Source organism: Schistocerca serialis, chromosome 5, assembly GCF_023864345.2.
Source record: "Schistocerca serialis cubense isolate TAMUIC-IGC-003099 chromosome 5, iqSchSeri2.2, whole genome shotgun sequence".
Classification (NCBI taxonomy): domain Eukaryota; kingdom Metazoa; phylum Arthropoda; class Insecta; order Orthoptera; family Acrididae; genus Schistocerca; species Schistocerca serialis.
Window position 1 is genome coordinate 384,050,409 of NC_064642.1, and position 22,251 is coordinate 384,072,659.

The window sequence follows — 22,251 nt, forward strand, 5'->3', positions numbered from 1 at the left end:
AGCAATGCACAGGAAAGGAATATTCCAATTTTTACTCTTTAATATTCCTTAACAGGATATCTGGATGCACTGTGACAGTCATAATATCTTATACTTTTGCATTACATCTAATATCTGCTCACTGGGGCTGCACCACAGGGATAATGTAGCCACATGTGCACATTTGTTAGCCCGTTAGGTTCAAGAAAGAACATTGCCTGAAAGCTTAGCTTGATTTCAATCTTGTTCATCTGCCTGCTATTTACTCAATGCTTCAGATCTATGGCAAAAACTTACCTTTACCCCTTCCATGCACATATTTCCATAATAATAACCAAAACTGAATTTTTTTAAAAAGGTAACATTGATTTTTTAAAAAGGTGACATTCCTGTTATGTCATCTGATCTTCATTTAACCACACATAAGAGTAGAAAATCATGATGGATACAATTAATGAAATTTATCATATTAAAATATTTGTGGTCCGTGAAACCGAAGATTTTCAGTTACCCGGTATATACCAATGGTATATTCTTTGGAATGGAGTCCTTCGTGAGATTACTTTTGCAAAGCAATGGGTAAATTATGTTTCACACTAGTTTTTAACTTTGCCCAAAATGTTTCACTTACCACTTTCTACTTGACCTTCCTTTTTCAGATAAATTACATCAGTTCTGCTGAGTGCCAGAGACCAAGCCTCACCATCTGTATTGAAACAGAATTTTCTCATAGTTTCCTTGTCCAGCTGCACCCACGTCCCCTCAGCATTTACAACCTGAAAATAAATGGGTAAATCACAATAAATTTATACAACAAAAAAAATAATTGTACCATAATGACCTATTCCTCAAAATCTGACCAAAAAGAAATAGTGTGCAGCTCATGTGTGTGGCACTACAAACATAGATATTTTTACACATCACAGAACTTCAATTGCAGTGCTCATTCGTTAGTGTGAAATCAATAAATGTATATAAGGAAGCAATGACAATGACAGGAGAGGATCACTCACTGGAAGTGACAGGAAGTAAGACCCTTGCAGCAGTGAGATGATCCAGCTCCCATTTAACCTGATCACGAAGGGTCACAGGAATGGGCCGAGCCCGAAAAAACTTAGGCCGAGCAGTGGGTTTGAGCGTGATATGAGCTTCAAAGTCGTTTGCACAGTCTAACGAGAAAAAAGGGACAAAAATGTCATCGACAAGGAATCCAATTGAGCATAAGGAATAGCATCAGAGACGATATTGACAGAGTAATCTATGGAGAACCCAAAAACGCGAAAGGCATCGAAACCAAAAAGATTCTCCGCGTTACTATGGTCGACCACAAATATGGGAACAGTGCGAATGACAGATTTGGAAGATACCTCAGCATACAACTGTCCCAAGAGAGAAATCTTCTGTTTAATGTAAGTCCATAATTGCCTAGTGACAGGTGACAGGATTGGAGAACCCAACTGAAGATACGTCTAAGAATTGATGATAGTGGCAGCAGAACCAGTATCCACCTGCATGCGAACATCTCGACCAAGTATTTGGACAGTGAGGAATAACTTCCCTGAAAGGGAACAAGTACAATTGACAGACAACACAGAATCAGAATCAGCGTCATGTTCATGAACATCATGTATGCAGTCGGATTTGCAAACGGATGACACATGACCCTTTTTTTTGCATTTGTGACACACGGCCCAACGTTGTGGACAATCTTCTTGTGAATGTTTCGTAAAACACCGCAGACATGAAGGAAGTTGCCGTGGGTTTTGCTGCAGTTTCTTAGAGGTTTGTTTACGGTTAGGCCGAGGCTGCACTTGAGAGCGTACTGTGGCCACATCGTCCGGCGGGGACAAGCCACACGCTTCGTCAACATCGTACAGAGGTTGTATTTCCCGACGTCGCCCCATGCCTCTATTTACCCTCCAGCAGCGCGAGAAATTTCAAAAGACTGAGCGATGGATAGGACTTCATCTAGAGTCAGATTTGCCAACTGAAGGGCACGTTGCCTAACTTCTTTGTCGGGCGCCGATCGGATAATAGCATCCCATACCATGGAATCAGCGTAGGATTCTTTGTGAACTTCAGTAAAAAATTGACACTTTCTACAGAGGCCGTGAAGTTCAGCAGCCCAAGCGCGATAGGATTGATTCGGTTGTTTTTGACAACGATAAAAGGCAACACGAGAGGCTACCACATGCGTTTGCTTTTGAAAATAGACGGACAGAAGCGAGCACATTTGAGCAAAGGACAAAAATGCAGGATCTGTCAAAGGAGTCAATTGCAACAACAACCAATACATTTGAGGCGAAATCCATGAAAGGAACAGAGACTTACGTGTTTGCTCGTCCGCGACATGAAATGCCAAGAAGTGCTGTCGAAGACATTTTTCGTAATCAGACCAGTCTTCTGCCGTCTCATCGTAAGGAAGAAAAGGAGGTAGAGACAACACCGAGAGACGCCCCGCATTTGATGCTGCGACGAAATCACAAATCACATTTGTGAGAAGCGTTTGCTGTTCTATGAGCTCTTGCAACAGTTGCTCTAAAGTAGCCATGGAAACATGTGGGTCAACAATGGAAAAGAAATATCACTACCTCGTCGCCAACTGTTGCAACTTCAAGTTGAACAAATATATTTCAAGGAAGACGCCATACATGAAAGTCACTGATCAAGTAAACAGAGTAAGACATATGTACACTTTAACAGTCAAATCATAACTGAGTCCGAGTCTAGCAGCCGCTGGCTGGCTGGCCGCTTAGGTGGCGCTGCTGCTGCATGGCTGGCAGTCAGCGCCGCATGTGGAGGACGCGCGTAACTGCGCGGCGGCACTTTGAAAAATCGGCGAGTCACAACAGATACACAGCATATTCGTGAGAGACAGAGTTATCAAGTCCTGGCAGAGTGAGAAAGGGGCCTCACTCCGGGTCTCAACTTGGACGGCTGGTCAAATCATGCAATATGCACATATGTGGGCGTTTGTATGTTGCAGTGGCCCAGAGTTGGACTGCATGGGAATGTGTGTGGAGACATACTTGTTGTTAAGCTCAGATGTCATCCTCCTCCTCCTTTAGGCAAACTCTATCCCTCCTTGTCCTACTATGATTGCATCTTCTGTCAGTTCAACCTCTTATCTCTACACTATTACCAACTCCATTTTTCCTTTTCTGTCCTCTCACTTAGTATCTTTGAAATTCAAGGTAGCCCATTTTTTTCTTCCTCTTACAGATTTATTTACTTTTACTATTTTCCTTCATCATCTAATATCTTTGATTTATTGCTCGTGCATTACTCTCTAACCTATAGTCTCTGACTACACAATTTCACAGATACTATTTACATCCTCACTGGCTTCCTTCTTCCTAGCACCTCTTGGGTCTCTTTTAGCAAGGGTTCTAAATGAAGAGCACTTCTTTTGCTTTCTAGCCATGAAATGGGAACCTTATGTTTCTGAAAACTATACACCTTTTAGTCTTTTGTTTGAATATTACCGTCAGTTACCCTGGGAGCTGAAGGAATTTGCTAGTTAATGCCTATGTGAAACACAAAGATGGCACCCACTTGAACAGAAAAAGGAAACCAGAGAAAACTTTCAGCTTGGCAAGACAGATATAAATCATACTTCTGCCTGGTGTAAGTTCATGACACTAGATATTTTGTTTTATGTTTAGATATCTACTACTCAATGACAACTTTCGAGCACATAAACAATATAAAGACTTTCCATATGAAGTTGAATGTCAACTCTGGCAAAGACCCCAAGACATTTTACTAATTAAGCTGAGATTTCTCCATTAAAGAATTCAGAAATATCACAATTGTGTTTGTTTTATATCACAATTGTATTTGTTTTGGGATTACAATCTTGTTGAATTTTTTAAATGACATCATGTTCAGAACTGACTGATTTATTTATTACAATTTCCATAACTGTGATTTCAACCTTAGGAGATTATCTAATGGTAAGCTGCAATCAATACATGCACCAAAGTAAGACACCCTACAGACAAAAAGCATATCTGCTTCACATTACGTCTATGACTAATCTGGACTGAGAATTAACAAAAATTATTCATGTACTTAAACAGCTGTCACCAACATTATCAAAATGATTAAAATGGATGTGAGCCTATATGATTCAAGTCAGAATTTGTCTTTTTTTCAGTATTCTCATTTCAGTTGCCCATGAAAGGATGGACTGGCAGAGGATGAAACTGCTCTTCAATCAAAAGTTACTTAAATTGAAAAGATGTTTTAATATACATAAAAATAGATGACAAAAAATGATCATTATTTTAAAAGACACACATTGATGGACAATATTTATGAGTTTACATAAAAAGCACGACAGTAAACAAAGTTTTTTTATTTTTTTAAATTTTTTTAACATTAGTGGGCAATATTTACAAAGGGCATTCAAAAAGTTTTGCACAGTCATCTCTAATTGTTTTATTTTTAGCATGAGGAGAATGAAATTTTTGCTCTCATCCAATCACTCCTTCCTTCCTCTCTCTCTCTCTCTCTCTCTCTCTCTCTCTCTCTCTCTCTCTCTTTCTCTTCCTCTCCCACTGCCTGCAGCCTTTCATCCCTATCTCCAAATGCCATCCAAATTTGTTACTTACATACAATTTTACCACTGTAGCCAACATAATTACTGTACTTAAAAGTTTGCAACATGTCATCTGATTATGTAAACGAGTATGAAATTTAAGCTATATAAACTTGACAGAATCGGATTTATAAACCACCTGAAATATTTATTCCAACACATGTATTCAACACCTCAAAACACAGATCTCCAAAATCCTTTAAAATCTATTCTGTAACAATGTTGTTATGGCGTATATTCTTTGTACTTTGTGATAATGTTTCTCTTTTGTTATGTGATCCTTGGACTTAATAATTTTCACATGCTATCTCTGTTTACAAAATACGACATAGGCCTATACATGTGATGGTTTTGACAGTGAAAGGAAACTGTGACCACTGGAGGTTTTCTATTTTACTTATTTTATTTTTAGTGTTAGATATAACTTTAATTTTTTGTCAAAAGAACATGTTCTGATAAAGTGTTTTGTTTCTCCACTAGACAGTGCCATAACTTCCTCTAAAAATCATAACACAACACACATGTGTCATACTAACAAATATAAATCCACTTGATGAAGGAAGTTTAAACCTTTGAAACGTATCATGGAGATAAAAAACAGTGGCTGGTAACAGTAAACTTGTTTCATTCGATGTCAATAACAGCCACAGAAAAGCCTAACCTAAAATGTTCACATTTAAACTACACTGAAGATAGCAGAGCAATAATTCAGCTTGCAGATACCAAAGTAAACACCAGGTGAAAGTTGAGACTGTAGTGTCACAAAACTCATGACTGTAACTCACAATACTATGCACATACATTTTAATAAATGATAAGAGTCACAAAGGATAAAAAATATAAAACCTACATTTTCCACCAACTTACATGATTGATAACGGTGACTTGGTTCCCAAGAACAAGCATGCCTACTGGAGGTGCTTTCAAGCTTGGCCGTGCTCGAACATTATGACCTGAAGCTCCACATTTTACCACTTGGTATTCTCCTGGGCCACAAGATGATGACTTGACAGCTCTGAAAATTGAAAAGTGTGTCACAGATTTTCTTTGACAGAACTGCTTTTGAAGCAGAATGAAATGGTGATTTTTCTCTATAATATTAGTTATGACAGGTTTCTCTCCATCTATCATGATTTTTAGTCTCTGAAATACTTTTCAATAACAAAAACCAATTTGATATTACTCTAGACAATAACAAATTGCAGCACATAAAAAATCCCCACCTATTAAATTTCTTTAAATTCTGTAATTAATCTGAATCTCAGAAGACTGTCATGCAGCTACTGTTACAAACAAACAAGGACTAAACATCAAGTTATTTTTTTACTTATTAGTCAGTTTAAATTAATTCCTGTATTGCTACACATATTGCGAAGAAGAAGTTCAACATAAAATGAATCTTCATGTTTTTAAAACAAATTACAACACATATCCTAAAATCTTTTGTAGTAGCAGATGGTTCAATGCTTGCTATTCATTTACAATTTGCTCACACAAATGCACAATTGAGTAACACATTTTCATGTGTGAGGTATTGTGAGATTGAGTAGAACCAGTTTTGCAGCAAGTAGGATATCACCCCAGGCATTTTTTTAATGTTAGGAAAGTGTGGATATTTTAGCTCTTTAAAAAAAAGTTTGTGTTGTTGCTTGCTGCTTCCATTTTTCATTGGTTTTATAATTTTCTTTTTTTTTTCTTAAGTTGTTATACTCTGAGGAGAATTTCAACAAAAATTGTTCACAAGCATAATATGTAGCAGTTTCAATCCTAATACTGTTGCATATGATTTTTGGTAGTTACAGGCTTTATGACAGTCTGCATTTAGAAATGTGATACAGAAGGTCATTTGAGATATTCTTGAATATGAATACCAATGAATTTGGAGACATTTTCAAACATTTAATAATCACATCAATCACTAATTGTGGTTTTCATATAAAAGTGTGTATCTATGAGTATTTACAATGATAAGACTAAGAACTAAATTGGTTACGACACATTGTCAGGAAAAGTGTCTGCATCACCCAGTATGACTTATCCCTGTGGTGCATGAATTTCACTGCAGTGGACAACTTATAATGGTCAATTATATAGCATTTTCAATCAGTCATGAGGCTGCAAATGCATGCAGGACAACACCAGTAGGAAGTGCCGACTGCAGTGAACTGTGTGCATTTGCAGCTTCAGGGCAGATTGAAAATGCCAAAGAAGCGACCATTAACAGCTGTCCACTGTAGTGGACACTATGTGCCACAGCGTTAAGAATATTGCACAGAAAACTACAGACAGTGACAAAGTCATAAACAAGAGCTCAACACATATCTAACTGTTCCAAATAGAGTGCTTCTTTCACTGCAAAGAAGCACACAAATGTAAAATAATCAGGCACAGTAAAATAATAGCAAACTGGAGAGTTATTATAACTTGAGATAGTTGCAAATTTAAAACATACTAGAAGAACAAATAAAACTTTAGGAAAGTTTATAATAGATACCACACAAAGAAAAACTAGGAAAATAAAAACATTTACATTTCCTTTGGTGCAGCATCTGGCAACTTCCTCATTATTGTTTCTTTAAAAACTTGGTCAAGAATGGATTTAGGCTCCTCAACAGGGAGAAGTAATGTCTTCCCTAGGTGCTGGTTGTACTGAAGGCACCACGCCTCACCATGCCCATGGCTACAGTACTGCTGGACTGTATCTTGACTTAGGCGAAGCCATACACCATCATCATTATGGATCTAAATAAAAAGGTGCAACATAGTTTGATTAGTTTTCCATGTGAAAAATTACATTGTCATCATTAAAGTCTACATCGGCATCATAATTCACATTTCCTTCTTTTAATGCAGTAGAAAGAATCTACTTAAACAACTGATAAGAATATTTAGAAATGAACACAATAAATGAATGAAAGGATGAGAATGTTTCATTTTCAGGATGTGTTCTATAGCAACCATGTAGGTGTTTGCACGAGCAATGTTTCTGTAATGTTCTGACAAGAGTACAAGAATTTAACTTCAATTGAAATGTTGGAATGTTCAGGTTTTACAACTGTAGTGCAGATTATTAAAATATCATGCTAACACTAAAAAGCAAAAGACCAATCCAGATGTTATACAGGCCACTTATCAGAACATAATGTATGATATAAGATATTAATAGAGTAAATTTTGACTGGTTTTGGTAAATAATCTGTTGTCTTCGTAATAAAATACAAGGGCGTAAAAGTAATGCCTCCAAATTTTTCATTCTGTTCTCAATATCGGTTCAGGTATTACCTGTCGTACATATTACTTGGTCGACTTTCCCATTTTGCTGACGCCAATGGCAACCCACTTTCACTAGGCAGCTCTGAATTGTAGCACATAACTTACGGAGGGGGGTGTAACGCAACTATATCAGTGTGTAAGAAGCAGCATGATGTAATCAAGTTTCTAATCGTCCACATATAGAGCACCCTCTCCAGCACAAGACCGCCAGACCACACACGAGTGCTGTGACATCTCCAACAATCTAGCACGTTGAGTTCACTGTCATCAGTCATCCTCCATACAGTCCTGAAATGACCCCATTCAATGATCATCTGTTCGCAAAACTTAAAGAATTTGATGGTGATGAAGTGGAGCAAGTAGAGGTGAGGTTGTGGCTCCATCAACAAAGTCAAATATTCTACACTGGCTCTCTCAACAAACTTGTCTCTCACTGGGAGAAATGTATTTGTTGCCAAGGTGACTATGTTTGCCAAAGAGACTATGTTGAGAAATAAATATGTAGACACAAAGAAGAAAGAAGCAGGAAGTTCATAAAGCTTGTTTTATTTAAAAAGCTGTAAGAGTTTTCACATTAAAAATCTGGAGGCATTATTTTTCGGCACTCCCTTGTAGTTCCTAACTCATTACAGTTTAAGTTTAATGCTCTTCTGACAGATCTCATTAGACATTCACCATTACCTTGGGTGAACAAAGAGGGTTGACAATTGGTCATGATCTTACAAAGCTTTTTCTTTAATAGAATAAAAGGAAATAACCAAAAGTACAAAAATTTAGATGGATAGCACATGAAGCCATAATCACTGAGTCTGCTAAGTTATGACAGCATAATAATTACAAAAGAGAGGAAGGATTCTAATGACAATAATGATAGATGAACTGAACATTGCTAGGGCAGAGCAGTACTGATAAACAAGACTAAACACAGCTGTTAATAATACACAGTTGGGCATGATGGTCTAGTGCTAGCCTTTAAACTAGCTTTCACCTCTCAATAAGGTGAAGATTCACCAGGAATGACATGTGATGTAGATTCCATGTTAAACTGTAGATCCCTTTTCCCAGGTAGGATTACTGGGCTGGGTTAGGGACATGCAAGTCACTGGAGTGGCATACACTTCTAAGAGCTGCACCAAGAACTTCAGCCACACAAAATTATTACTGTTATAATAATACACAAAAAGGTATAAAAGCACCGACATGTTCAGTAAACATAGAGACAATCCAAGATGTACTGTCTCTTCCATGGTGTAGTGGTGTGAGAGATGAAACAGAAAGAGAGGTAAATAAGAGGCTTTTTTAAATTACATATGATAAAGAATAGCTAACTGAAAAGAAGAAAAATAAATGGAATGAAAGTGAATGAGTGAAATGATAAATGATAGGAAAAAAGTGTGTAAAATGAGGGCACCAACAGGTGGAGACTCTGGGCACTGAGGCAGAGGTGAGGCACAGTTTCTGCAGAAGGTTAAATGTTTATTGACAAGTAAACCAGTTTGTACAGCCTAACTCAAGGTCTGTTAGGATCCACATACATGTAAAAGAAGAATGACGACTCAAAAACAGAGGTTGAATCTTAAAGTCCCATCATCACAAGGTCATTGGAAAAGATGTGCTAGCTGACTTGGAGAAGGATAGGGAATGAAACTGAATCTGGCCTTGTTTAAGGAAATGTCCCATCATCTGTCAGAAATGATTTAGTAGATATATGGAAAAAAGGAAATGGATTGGCACAAAGGTGATTCAAAACACAACTCTCCTAAATAAGAGCCTAGAAAGCAGAATAAAATTGCTAAAATTTTAGTTCTTGATACCAACCTACAGAGTTCTGCTTCTGCTGTCTAGAGTCAAGAGGATAAGTGTGCACAATAAAAGAGGGAGCTTATGCACGGCAAGGCCTTAATACAGGTGGAGCACTAGGTCAGATAGAAAAGAATAAGAAAGAAAATAGGCTGCTACTGTTTGTTCCAAGGAACCATCACACCATTTACTGGAAGCAATTCAGAAAAATTATAGAAATTTAATCTGTAAATTTGCTGATGACAGATTTTATTATCTCTCTTTCCAAACATAAATCCAGTGCTTGAGTGATAGGAAGTGGGTCTTACAGCATATTTCTTCTCAACGGCAGTCTCACAGCTACAGAGCTAAGGGTAGCAGGCAAGTCCTGAGAGTATGTGACAGTCTTTTTCTATCCAAATAATGAAACCTGCTTTCATATACTCATTAGGCTGTTACAGTATCTACACTATGAATGATAGAGAAAATATAGATCTGTCTGAGGCACAAAATCAGCATTCACAGTTCCGAATTCTATGCAGTTACCAAACAAATATACCTGACCATTCAATTTGTTTATTCTGCTAATGTCTTAAATAAACTAACGTGGAAACTAACGTGGACATGATATAATAACATTGGACTACTATCTGCCACCTTGCTTCATGCATCTAATAATGGAAAGTCCAGGATGTAATGAACACAACATTATGAAAAGGACAGATTGCTACCCACCATACAGAGGAAAATCGGGGTCGCAGGTACGCTCAACTAAAAGACTGCTATTCAGTCCAAACATCTTCTTACGAAACAGAAAATACAGACATACATTCACACAAGCACAACTCATGCACACAAGACCACTGCCTCCGGCTGTTGTGGCCAGAGACAATAGGCATGCAATGTTATTACAAGGTATATAACTTTGCTGATAGGTGGCGGCAATGGTAAGTAGCTGTCAAAAGAAACAGATCGCAGACGTCAGGCAGTTAGCTTGGACCTCAGTTAACATAACCTCATTCAAACATTAGTCAATTGGTGTCTGCATCATAAAATTGTTCTTGATTGAAAATGTCAGTTTACGAGCCTAATTCTCCTCATTTGCAGGAGATGCTACTGTTTTGTTTCAATATGAAGAAACTAGCGGCTGAGTTTCATCAAATGCTCTCAAGTACATATGGTAAGGTGCTACTAGTGAAAGTATATGTCGTGAGTGGTTTCAAAGCTTCAAAAACGGTGATTTTAACATCATAGACCGGCATAGTAGTGGAAGAGAGAATGTTTTCAAAGATGCAGAATTGGAGACATTGCTGATTGAAGACTCGCGTCAAACTCAAGAAGAATTGGCATGATTAGTGGGAGTGACACAGTAAGCCATTTCAAAATGTCTCAAGGCTATAGGCATGATTCAGAAAGAAGGTACTTGGGTCCCGTGTGAGTTGACACCAAGAGACATTGAACGGCGTTTGTGTGTTTGTGAACAGTTGCTTCAGAGGTGAAAACGGGAGGGATTTACACATCACATTGTGACTGGGGGCAAAAAATGGGTTCATTACGATAACCCTAAATGCAAAAAATCATGGGGATATTCCGGCCACACTTCTATGTCGATGACCAAACCAAATATTCACAGCTTAAAGAGCATGCTCTGCATATGGTGGGACCAGCTCGGCGTTAAGTACTATGAGGTGTTAAAACCAAGTGAAACAATCACAGATGTTCATTATCGAACACAATTAATGCGTCTGAGCAGAGCATTAAAAGACAAACGACCACACTACAGCGAGAGGCATGATAAATTGATTTTGCAGCACGACAACGCTCGACCCCACATTTCAAAAAAGGTCAAAACATACTTGGAAACGTTGAAATGGGAAGTCCTACCCCACCCAACGTATTCTCTAAACATTGCTCCCTCTGACTATCACCTGTTTAGATCAATGGCACATGGCCTGGCTGACCAACACTTCCAATCTCATGAAGAAGTCACAAATTGGATCAATTCATGGACTGCTTCAAAAGATGAACAATTTTTTCGATGCGGGATTCGTACACTGACCAAAAGATGGAAGAAATTAATGGCCAACGATGGAAAATACGTTGAATGATACATGTGTAACCAATTTGTTCCATTAAAGCCTCAAATGTTGGGGAAAAAACAGTGGAAGCAAAGTTGTACACCTTGTAACATACATCCACGACATATGTTGCAGAACTGTGTAACTAATACTACGCCTTTAATGCTCTCATTTTACAAACTTATGGCCCTTACTGTTGCCTTTTTAACCCATACTATTATTTATGTACACAACCTTCACAATACAAAATATATGTCTTCTTCTATAAGTAGATATCCGATACTAAAACCTAGTTCATATTCCTCACCATCATGATCAACTTAATACTGTACTTAGACTCGCGTGTGTGTGTGTGTGTGTGTGTGAGAGAGAGAGAGAGAGAGAGAGAGAGAGAGAGAGAGAGAGAGAGAGAGAGCACTCCTGTTACAATGCCTGTTACAATGGCATATGGAATGGTTTTGTGACTGACAGGAATGTTGTTAGGTATTTTACTGGCCACAAAATAATAGTCAAAAATAGGATGGACAAGATAGAATTGAATGTGGCCAGACTGCAAGTGACAAATGCATGGAATATTCCATACATGATGCAGTGCAGCCACTGGGCTTTCAATAGACCACTATACCAAGAATGTATCATGAGTATCTTGAGACAGGGAAAGGTGTCACAACCACAGTTAACTACCATCAGCAACAGTGTACTGATGACAGGGGTTGCCCTCATTGATTGAAGACTGTACAAAGAACAGAGAACAAAGCAGCAAATTCTGTGCTGAACAACAAAAACAAGTCAGCAGATACGATCCAGAACCACATTCTCACTTCAGTGACTTGCATGTCCCTAACCCAGCCCAGTAATCCTAACTGGAAAAAGCGATCTACAGTTTAACGTGCAATCTAGATCACATCGTTCCTGGTGAATCTTCACATCATTGAGAGGTGAAGGCTAGTTTAAAGGCAGATGTACAGAAGTCATCTCATATACAGTACCTCTGTTTACCACACATTACAGAGCACAGAAATTAGCAAAGGCACAGGAAAACAAGTGTTGGACTTTTGAAACTTGGAAGTAAATCACCCCAACTGATGAGTTCCAGTATATGTCAGCACATGCTGATGACAGGTTATAAGCATTAAAAACCTTATGAGGCAATGATTCCTGCTTTGCAGCAGAGCACTGTTCAGTCACAAAAGGGATACTTACACAGGTTAAGTCATCTAGCATTATCCCTTGCCAACAAGTAATACATGACCCTCCTGTTCAATTATGTGCACTCATTTGTTTGCTACTATCATCCTACGGGCAATGTATCTGCCTCACACATGGATATTCCCAATATCCATGAGTCGTGTGCAATGGTTAAGCCATCATGGATCATGATAAGTTTCTCAATGCTTTCGGTTTCTCATGGAGACCACAACATTCGCTGTTACCACTGTCAGCAGGGTGAAAGAGGATGCTAACAACAATAGGTAGGTGTGTCTAATTTGATTGGCCGTGAGTCTAAATTACTTCATTTTTTGAGAATCTTGCCTACAGGGTTATCTAAGACAGAGCCATGGGAAGTGTGTTGGCAAAATAGCACTATATATCCCTTAAATCTTATTTATCTCTTCTCATACCTTGCTTGTTTTGATCCTTTAGATTGAATATTGAAATTTTACTTTCCATTTGTACATTATTGTTTTAACAGTTGGTATTCATGATGCAATACCTGCTCTTGAGCAGCATTTTCACTTCATAACTATCACTATCAATAATTTTCAGCTGCTACACACAAAAACAAATTTAGAAGGGCACAAAAAATGGTTCAAATGGCTCTGAGCACTATGGGACTTAACTGCTGAGGTCATTAGTCCCCTAGAACTTAGAACTACTTAAGCCTAACTAACTTAAGGACATCACATACATCAATGCCCGAGGCAGGATTCGAACCTGCGACCATAGCGGTCGCACGGTTCCAGACTGTAGCACCTAGAACCGCTCGGCCACTCTGGCCGGCGGATTGACACAGTGTACAGTGCTATTGAAATGACTATAATAATTGGCCTCATGAAAGCGTTGAATAGTAATTCTAAGGGTGTCAAGCACCAACCAGGAGTAAGTGAAACTAAAGTAATAAGTTACTAAGAGAGACGGAAATCAGCAATTTCCAGTTGACAATACTGAACTAAAAGAGTAAATTACTCCAGGAGTAAATTTTTCATTTACTTCCAAAGTAAATTTATTAACTTCATTGCTGGAGGAGAGCACCATGAAAGAGTACACTACTCCATTAGTAACTTAAGGAGGAAATAAGGCCAAAATTTACTCCTAGACAGTAGTAGGAGTAAAGTAAGAGAGTAAGGTGCGATCTTTGAGTTCTGTGTTTTGTGTCAAATTCTATGGATTACCTGGACCACGAAGAAAATATGTAGACGGAGGAAGAGGTGAACATCCTAAGAATGAGGGTTGTAACAGATGGAAGAGACCCATTTGTGATGTATAGCGACAGTGATTTTAAAGAGTGGTTTGGGTTTTGTAAGGAATCTTTTGAGTTGCTGCTTGGTATGCTGGAGCTGTTACTGCAGCATAATTCTGACAGGAACTGTGCTTTGTCTCCTAGGCTGCAACTTCTTTGTGAACTGTCTTTCACACAGGTACTTATCAAATCATAACAGGATCGTACTACTACTGCTGGAAGAACTTTTAACAGTGTGTCAAACAGTTTAATTGCCCTAAAGCCACTGTATGTGTCCATGCCACAGAGCCAAGAAAATATATCAAAGAACAAAAGGGATTTCTATCAAACTGGTGGATTCCCAAATGTCATAGGGGCCACAGATTGTGTACATATACTCATACTTTGTCCTGGAGCACAAGCAGAACTATACAGAAATCACAAGAATTTCTTTTCCATCAATACACAAATCATCTGTGATGCCAATATGAAGATTTAGAACATGGTAAGCCATTGGCCATGTTCCACGCATGGTATATTTATTTGGGACAATAGTAGAGTTGCTGCAGAATTTGAAAATGGACAATATAATGGGTTGCTTGTTGGAGATAGTGGATATGCTCTCTCCAAACACCTTATGACGCCTGTGTTCCGAGCACACACAGGAGCCAAGCGGCGCTACAATTGAGCCCACATTGCTACCAGATGTGTGATAGAGAGAGCGTTCAGCGTTTGGAAGAAACATTTCCAAATTCTCACTAAAACAATGCGAATTAAACCAAACAAGTTTGGGAATGTTACTGTGAGTGCTACAGTTCTACACAACTCTGAAATAGAAATTAGAGATGTGTTTCACCCTGATGCCATGGATGTGAATGACATTGAACAATATGCATTTCAGCCAGAAGCAGATGCTGCAGACCAGGCTGTCAGAAGGTCTATTATATTTAATTACTTTAATTAAAATTATACCTAATTTGCTAGAAAATTAGAAGTTAGTGTAAAGACTTTTTCTTCTTAAATGAATAAATAAGCAATCAGATTTTATTTATTTATTTATTTTTTACTACTGCAGTGAAAACTGACTCATTTTATTTATGTGTAATTAGTTATGTTCTTTTTTTCTTTCTTTCTTTCTTATTTTTTTGCTAGGGCATTAACATTCTCATTTTATTTCATAATTAAGTGCACACAGTCATACAATGTTTCAATTACTTGTAAAAAACAAATTAAAATAAAAAAGACTTCTTTTATAATATTGCAAATTAAGATAAACATTACAATGTGGTATTAACAAAAATTAGTACCAATTCTAAAATAATAAACACAAATATTATGCCATACAAGAAACAAGAACATATTAATCATTTGAAAAAATAGCTAGAAATAAAAGATGTTTTATATATATTTGTTTTTTCTTATTCATTCAGAAAACCCAAATTTCTCGAGCACATTGGCTGATAAGCTGGAACCTAGAGTTTGCTCCATTTATGCTCTTGAACTTATCCGTAATTTCCATTTTAAGGTTATGCTCTTATTCCCTGACTTCTCTTTGTCTTTTGATTAATAACATTTTTGCATTGTATTTCTCTTGTATTAAACGCATTTTTAAGGATTGGAGATCATCTGCTTTTTTCAACAGTTCTCAGTTCTTCACTACACATGTTCTCACCTTCTTTTTCTGGGCGCATCTTCTGATAAGCTCCCACCAGAGAATGCAGGCCGAGGTGCACGACTATAGGATAAAGTTCCATCTTCAGCAGTTTCATCGCTACCTTCAGAGCACTTACCATCATCGAAGTTGCTTGAAAGTATCACATTATCTTCAGATGTGTCATTGTTGTTAACTCCAGCTACACCCCAAAAACTTGTTGGACCATATCAACAACCATTTGGCTTATATCATAGATCTTCGTCTCAACTACTCCACTGCCAGTTTGAAATTGTTCTTGATTATATGTAGCTTTCATTTTAAGTTACTTTAAGCTGCTCATTTGAACTTTGTGTAAGTTTCTGTATTGTATTCCACATGTATTTTTTCCCAAGAATCCTTTTTCTTTTTAGCAAGTTGACATAGTGCTTATCAGATTCAATAGTAGTTATGTACTTTTTCATTATTTCAACAAAACGCTCTCTTTCATTTTCTGGTACGTTTTTTGAATGTTTCTTGGCTACCTCCATGATATTACTAGCTACTATCTCAAATTGTTGCTTAAATTAATACCTGTTGCCAACCAACAATGAATGTTGGTAGCTGTAGATGGCAGGGTTAACAATGAATTCATCCATGAATAGGATGTTTCTTTTTCATAATACACAGATCTTATCATTAATTAGTACAACAGCAAGTAGATTTTCCGATTTTAATAATTCAATTTAATAATCCTTTCTAGCTTCTAAAATTATAGCAATGAACATAAATTACGCAAAATGTGATGCAATAATGTCTGCCGACAATCAATATTTTCCAAGAGGGAACGTAATGCACGTGCCAGCAGTGTGCAGAAATGACTCACTTCTTCAGTAAAAAGGCGTTACTACTTTAGTTAAACTAAAAAAGTAAATAGAAATTGAGCTCTCCAACAGTTACTAAAAGAGTATATTACTACAGAAGTAATTTACTAAAGAAGTCCAGACTAAAGGAGTAAGAGTTACGACAAGAGTATTTTATACTAGTTTGGTGCTTGCCACCCTAATTTCAAATCCATTACCTCATCCACAAAAGCAATAGTTCCATTTACGTGCACCACACCAATTTGCTCACTCTGTAGAGAAGGATGAGCACGGATTCGCAGCCCAGCACTATTTTTAGCAACAAATTTCCTGAGTCGGCTGGGCTGATGTGGTGCCTTTTTCACTACACTCTGTGTTGGTGGTGTCATGCCCTGAGGTGGTTCCTTGACTTCAACTTTATATGCCTGCAGCAATAAAAAAAAGTAAATGTAAATACAGTTATCAGAGATATTAGCATTACCTTTATAAAATCAGATATCTATTTTTTTTTTTTCAGTTTAGCCTGACATCTTTTAAATTTAAAATTTTTACACACTGATCTGAGGACGGACCTTTTGCTTTAATTCTATAATTGATTTGATGTCATTGTACCATTTTTTTATTTAAAAACCAGTGGAGAATTTTTATAAGTTGGAATATCAGTGTTAATGGTGTCTACAAATTACATTCAAGATATCCTATATCCAGGGCCAGTTTAATAAGACCCAAGTGACAAAAGCTGCTGCTTGGGGTGCAAAACTGAGAGGAGGTACCACGACTGTAAGATTTTTATACAAGACGAATCACAATTACTAGCAGCTGCTTGGGACACCATGTGGAGAGGGGCACTAGGAGCATGCAAGTGCAAAATTTGTAAACAGCACATATGAGTAGTGAACTCTGACAGAGGTGAAAGTATACGGGGAGGGGGAATGGGGGGTCAGAGCAGCGGGGGGAATGTTCCCGAACCGGCCCTCTCTATATTCATTGTGGATCAAAAAGTGTGTGTGTGTATGTGTGTGTGTGTCACGCGTGCACACACGCTCGCACATGCATGTTGTGCTTGAACATCAAAACAATTTCTATCTCTTGTGAAGGGAAGTTGCAACAACCATCAACATTAAGTAAATCATTGATTCTTAGAGAAGAAACAGAGACAAAGAGAAAACAATAAATTCAACTCATAAAGAGAGTTTTCAAACGTCTGGCAATTCTATTGATGCCCCTACTGAATGAGAGCTGCAATAACAACTGAAGATGTGTATCATCAAGAAGTCAGGCCTGCACCAACCACAATGTGACCACCATTCCTTCAGCCAGCTATGTATGGAGCGGTCTGCTTCTCTCACCAATATCAGTATATAACACCAGCACAAGCAGCCATCAGTTCCCTCTCTTCACAACTGCAGAATACTTCAGATACTTGCTGGCCTGCTTGACTTGTTGTCAACCTAAACGCAGCACATACTCTGTCTGAAATCTTCTAACGACTATTCTTATACAACATTTTCTTTTATTTTTGACCTGCAGCATGCATGAGGTCAAAGAATGACATATTTTATTTCTGATACAGGTTTCTACTGCACTATTGACTCATTTACTCATAGTGAGTTTGGATTTTGATTTTCTGCCTAGATTCTCTTCAGTATCTAGTTAGCTGGGATCAGTCTGCTCATATCAACAGGATTGTGACTTGTGGATGTGTTCCAGCTACAGATTGTACCAATGTTTGTGAAACAATAAATGTTAGCAATACCAAAATAAAAATATTCAACTTCAAGAGCCTGAGCAGTTTTTTTTCATAAAAAAAATGTAAAATCAAGTTTTCTGGTATCCAGTGTTAAAATTTTGTGACTGTTTATAAACTACACAGCATGACCAATTGTGCAAGTTCTATAACAGGAAATGAAAGCTTTTTGAATTATTCAATCACAGTTTCAAGGCTAACTTCATTTTGATTCTGTTGCTATTCAGATATACTCTGAACAGAACTACATCAAAGAATGAATTGTAGAAGTAATATTTTTCAAATCAAATTGTGAGACCCTAACTGGAGAAGTTGCAGCTCCCAATATTAAAACTGCTCGCTCTCTGCCCGTTTCCAAGCAGCAGCTTAGAGAGCAACTTACTGTGTGGTACTACATAGGAGAGTGCATTTTTTTCTGTATGTACTTTCAATTTGCTGTGGGCCCCATGTGAACTGGCACTGGAAATATGTCATCAATGTGGGAACACAAAGCGTACAACCAGTCCCCTTACAAAATGTACAAAAATTAATTGCTGCGTGCCACATTAATTTTGAATTCCAATGTTTGACAGGCCAGCAGAAACACATGAAAGTGCTGTTATTAAATAATAATGTTTATACACACAGGTAGTCATTTGCATCTACAGCTACATATATATTCTGCAAACCACTGTGAAATGCAGGCAGAGGGTACTTCCCATTTATCAGTTATTAGGGTTGTTCATAGTCCATTCACATGTGAAATGTGGAAAAATGATTGCTTAATGCCTCTGGGTGAGCTGTAATTATTCTAATCTTGTCTTCTTGATCTCCCTAGTACCTACATGTAGAGGGTGTGGTATATTCCTACATCCCTCACTTAAAGTTAGTTCTTGCAACTTTGTAAGTAGATTTTCATGGGATAATTTGTGTCTACCGGTATCTTCAAGCATCTGCAAGTACAGTTTCTTCAGCACCTCCGTGATGATCTCCCATGGGTCAAATAAACCTGTGACCATTTGTGCTGTCTTTTCTGTATATGTTCAGTATCCCCTGTTACTTCTATTTAATAAGTTTATCGCACACTTGGAGCAATATCCTAAATGGGTCACACAAGTGTTTTATAAGCAATCTCCTTTGTAGTCTGATTGCATTTCCCTAATATTCTACCAATGAACCAAAGTCTGCCATCTGTTTTACTTGTGTATGAGTCAATGTCACTGCTCTATTTCATAGTCCTGTAAACTGCTACATCCAGATATTTTTATGAGGTAACTGAGTCCATTTATAACTCACTGATAGGGCACTATATTTTTTTCATTTTATGAAGTGCACAGTTTTACATTTCTGAGCATTTAAAGCAAGTTACCAATCCTTCCAATACTTTGAAATGTTGTCAAGATGTAACTGAATATATTTGCAGCTTTCGTCAGACAGAACTTCATTAAGACAACTGCATCTCAATGGCACTGACACTAATATCTCTATCACTCGACTTATGCAGTGGTGCTAGAATTATATTGCAACCATACTCATGGATTTTCTTTTGTAAAGGAACATCTGAAAATGAGAGTTTAGCATTTCTCTTTTTTCTTTTGTTACTTTGATTTCAGTTCCTGTATCATCTGTGAGCACCAGGACACTAACTTTGGTGTCACTAATAGCCTATACATATGACCAGAATTTCTTTCAGTTTTGTGAGAGTTCTTCTGATAATATTATACTACTGTAGTCATTAAAGTCTTTCTGCTTGACAGCCAAATGTGTGCCATTCAGTGTATCTATCTTTAACGCTATGTTTTGTTTTACACCTATTACGCAGTAGTCTCTTTTTCTTTAGAAGTTTCTTGAGAGTCATTTTATATCATGGAGGATCCCTCCCACTATTAACTATTCTACTACATACATATATCTAAAAACACAAGATGATGTGACTTACCGAACGAAAGTGCTGGCAGGTCGATAGACACACAAACAAACACATGAAATTCAAACTTTCGCAACAAACTGTTGCCTCATCAGGAAAGAGGGAAGGAGAGGGAAAGACGAAAGGATGTGGGTTTTAAGGGAGAGGGTAAGGAATCATTCCAATCCCGGGAGCGGAAAGACTTACCTTGAGGAGAAAAAAGGGGTATACACTCGCACACACACATATATCCATCCGCACATACGGATGGATATATAGATATGTGTGTGTGTGTGCGCGCGAGTGTATACCCCTTTTTTCCCCCTAAGGTAAGTCTTTCCGCTCCTGGGATTGGAATGACTCCTTACCCTCTCCCTTAAAACCCACATCCTTTCGTCTTTCTCTCTCCTTCCCTCTTTCCTGATGAGGCAACAGTTTGTTGCGAAAGCTTGAATATCATGTGTATGTTTGTGTTTGTTTGTGTGTCTATCGACCTGCCAGCACTTTTGTTCGGTAAGTCACATCATCTGTGTTTTCAGATATATTTTTCCCACGTGGAATGTTTCCCTCTATTATATTCCTACTACATACATATCTATACGGAGTATGGTCAACTATTCTTATAAACCTGTTTCTGTTTAGAGTTAAATCTAGTTTGCTAAACTATAAACCTTACTACTTGTTTTAGTTGCTCTTTGTACTGTGGTAGTCACTGTTGCTACAACTGCCTCATGGCCACAGATACCAGTTACAACATGGGCGTCCACAAAGAGGTCACTTCTATTTGTTACAATTTGATCCAATATACTTCCACCATGAGTTGTCTTCTGAACTATCTGTTCTAGGTAGCTTTCTGAGAAGGTATTAATACTGTTTCGAAGGGTGTTTCGTCATACCCACCACTTACAAAAGTGTGAGTATCCCAGTAATTGTTGTACAATTTAAGTTTAGTCTGATGATGACAGTAGAATTTGGGTGTATACATGCTAGTGAACTGAGGTTTTCTTTTAAGCCTTGCAGGTACATCTAGGAATGAGTCTGGTGTCTGATTGTGCAATTCAATTATAATTTTATGCCTACCGCTCATTGCCCAAACAATCTCGCATGCAGCTTCCAATTCCATCTCGATGAATTTGAGTTTCCACCACCTCCACTTCCAATTAGCTTACCCTTTCAAAATACTTGTATGCTTAAATTTCCCACAAAAGTCTCACTGATATCAGTACTGGGTTCTAGACAGCTTTCTGGCCTAGCATTATGTGAGGTCCAGCACTTTTTAGGGGCATTTCAAACTCTGGCAGCTCGCTGCAAATGCTTCCGTAGTTGATCACTAGGATCTTAATACTCTCAACTGTGGAACGTATTTCTTGCAATGAGACTTTGGTGTCTCCTACAATTATTAAATTTTTATATTATAAAAAACAGTTCAGATTGCATACAACAATTTTCATTTTAATAAAGTTGACTGGTTTTGATTAGTGTTTGATCATCCTCAGACCGTCACTCCACACTGACTGCTGGAGATGGTGCCATTGAGCATGAACCACTGTAGGATGGCATGAAGAACAACTGCTGCTTTTTGCAACTGCTGTTATTTTCAAGAATTATGTTTCAAAAAATTTTATCTCCTACAACTACAATTATCTGGATTGAATGAAGACTCACCCAGCCCAAAAAATCTTTGATTGTGGCCCAAACACACAAACCGCCAAGGTAGCATCCTCTGATGTGTAGCGCACACCCAAGCCATTTAGAGGGCACTTCCAGTCCTTAGCCCTATGATGCAAGTCTCAGAATCACAGCCTAGCACTTCACAGAACCTTCTATGTATTTGTTTCAAGCCTTCTACTCAACTCAGAACCAGAGGGCTACAAATAGTACTGTGGACAATGCAGCAGATTGTGAGCTATGTTAAAACTACATGAGTAAGTTGGGTCTTCTCAGCCTTCTCTGCCAATTGCTAGAATGATCCAA

At 37.9% G+C, this 22,251-nt stretch overlaps 1 protein-coding gene across 1 annotated transcript in view; it reads right to left on the bottom strand.

The window, feature by feature from the left end:
* The window catches only part of LOC126481958 (E3 ubiquitin-protein ligase MYCBP2-like), a gene marked incomplete at its 5' end in the record, with an annotated part of 333,248 nt that overhangs the window by 304,849 nt on the left and 6,148 nt on the right, over window positions 1-22,251 (bottom strand). Inside the window, 4 exons of the mRNA XM_050105921.1 lie at window positions 611-755; window positions 5,450-5,597; window positions 7,113-7,324; window positions 16,864-17,070. Coding sequence (XP_049961878.1) covers window positions 611-755; window positions 5,450-5,597; window positions 7,113-7,324; window positions 16,864-17,070 — 712 coding nt within the window. The remainder of the gene's footprint in view (window positions 1-610; window positions 756-5,449; window positions 5,598-7,112; window positions 7,325-16,863; window positions 17,071-22,251) is intronic.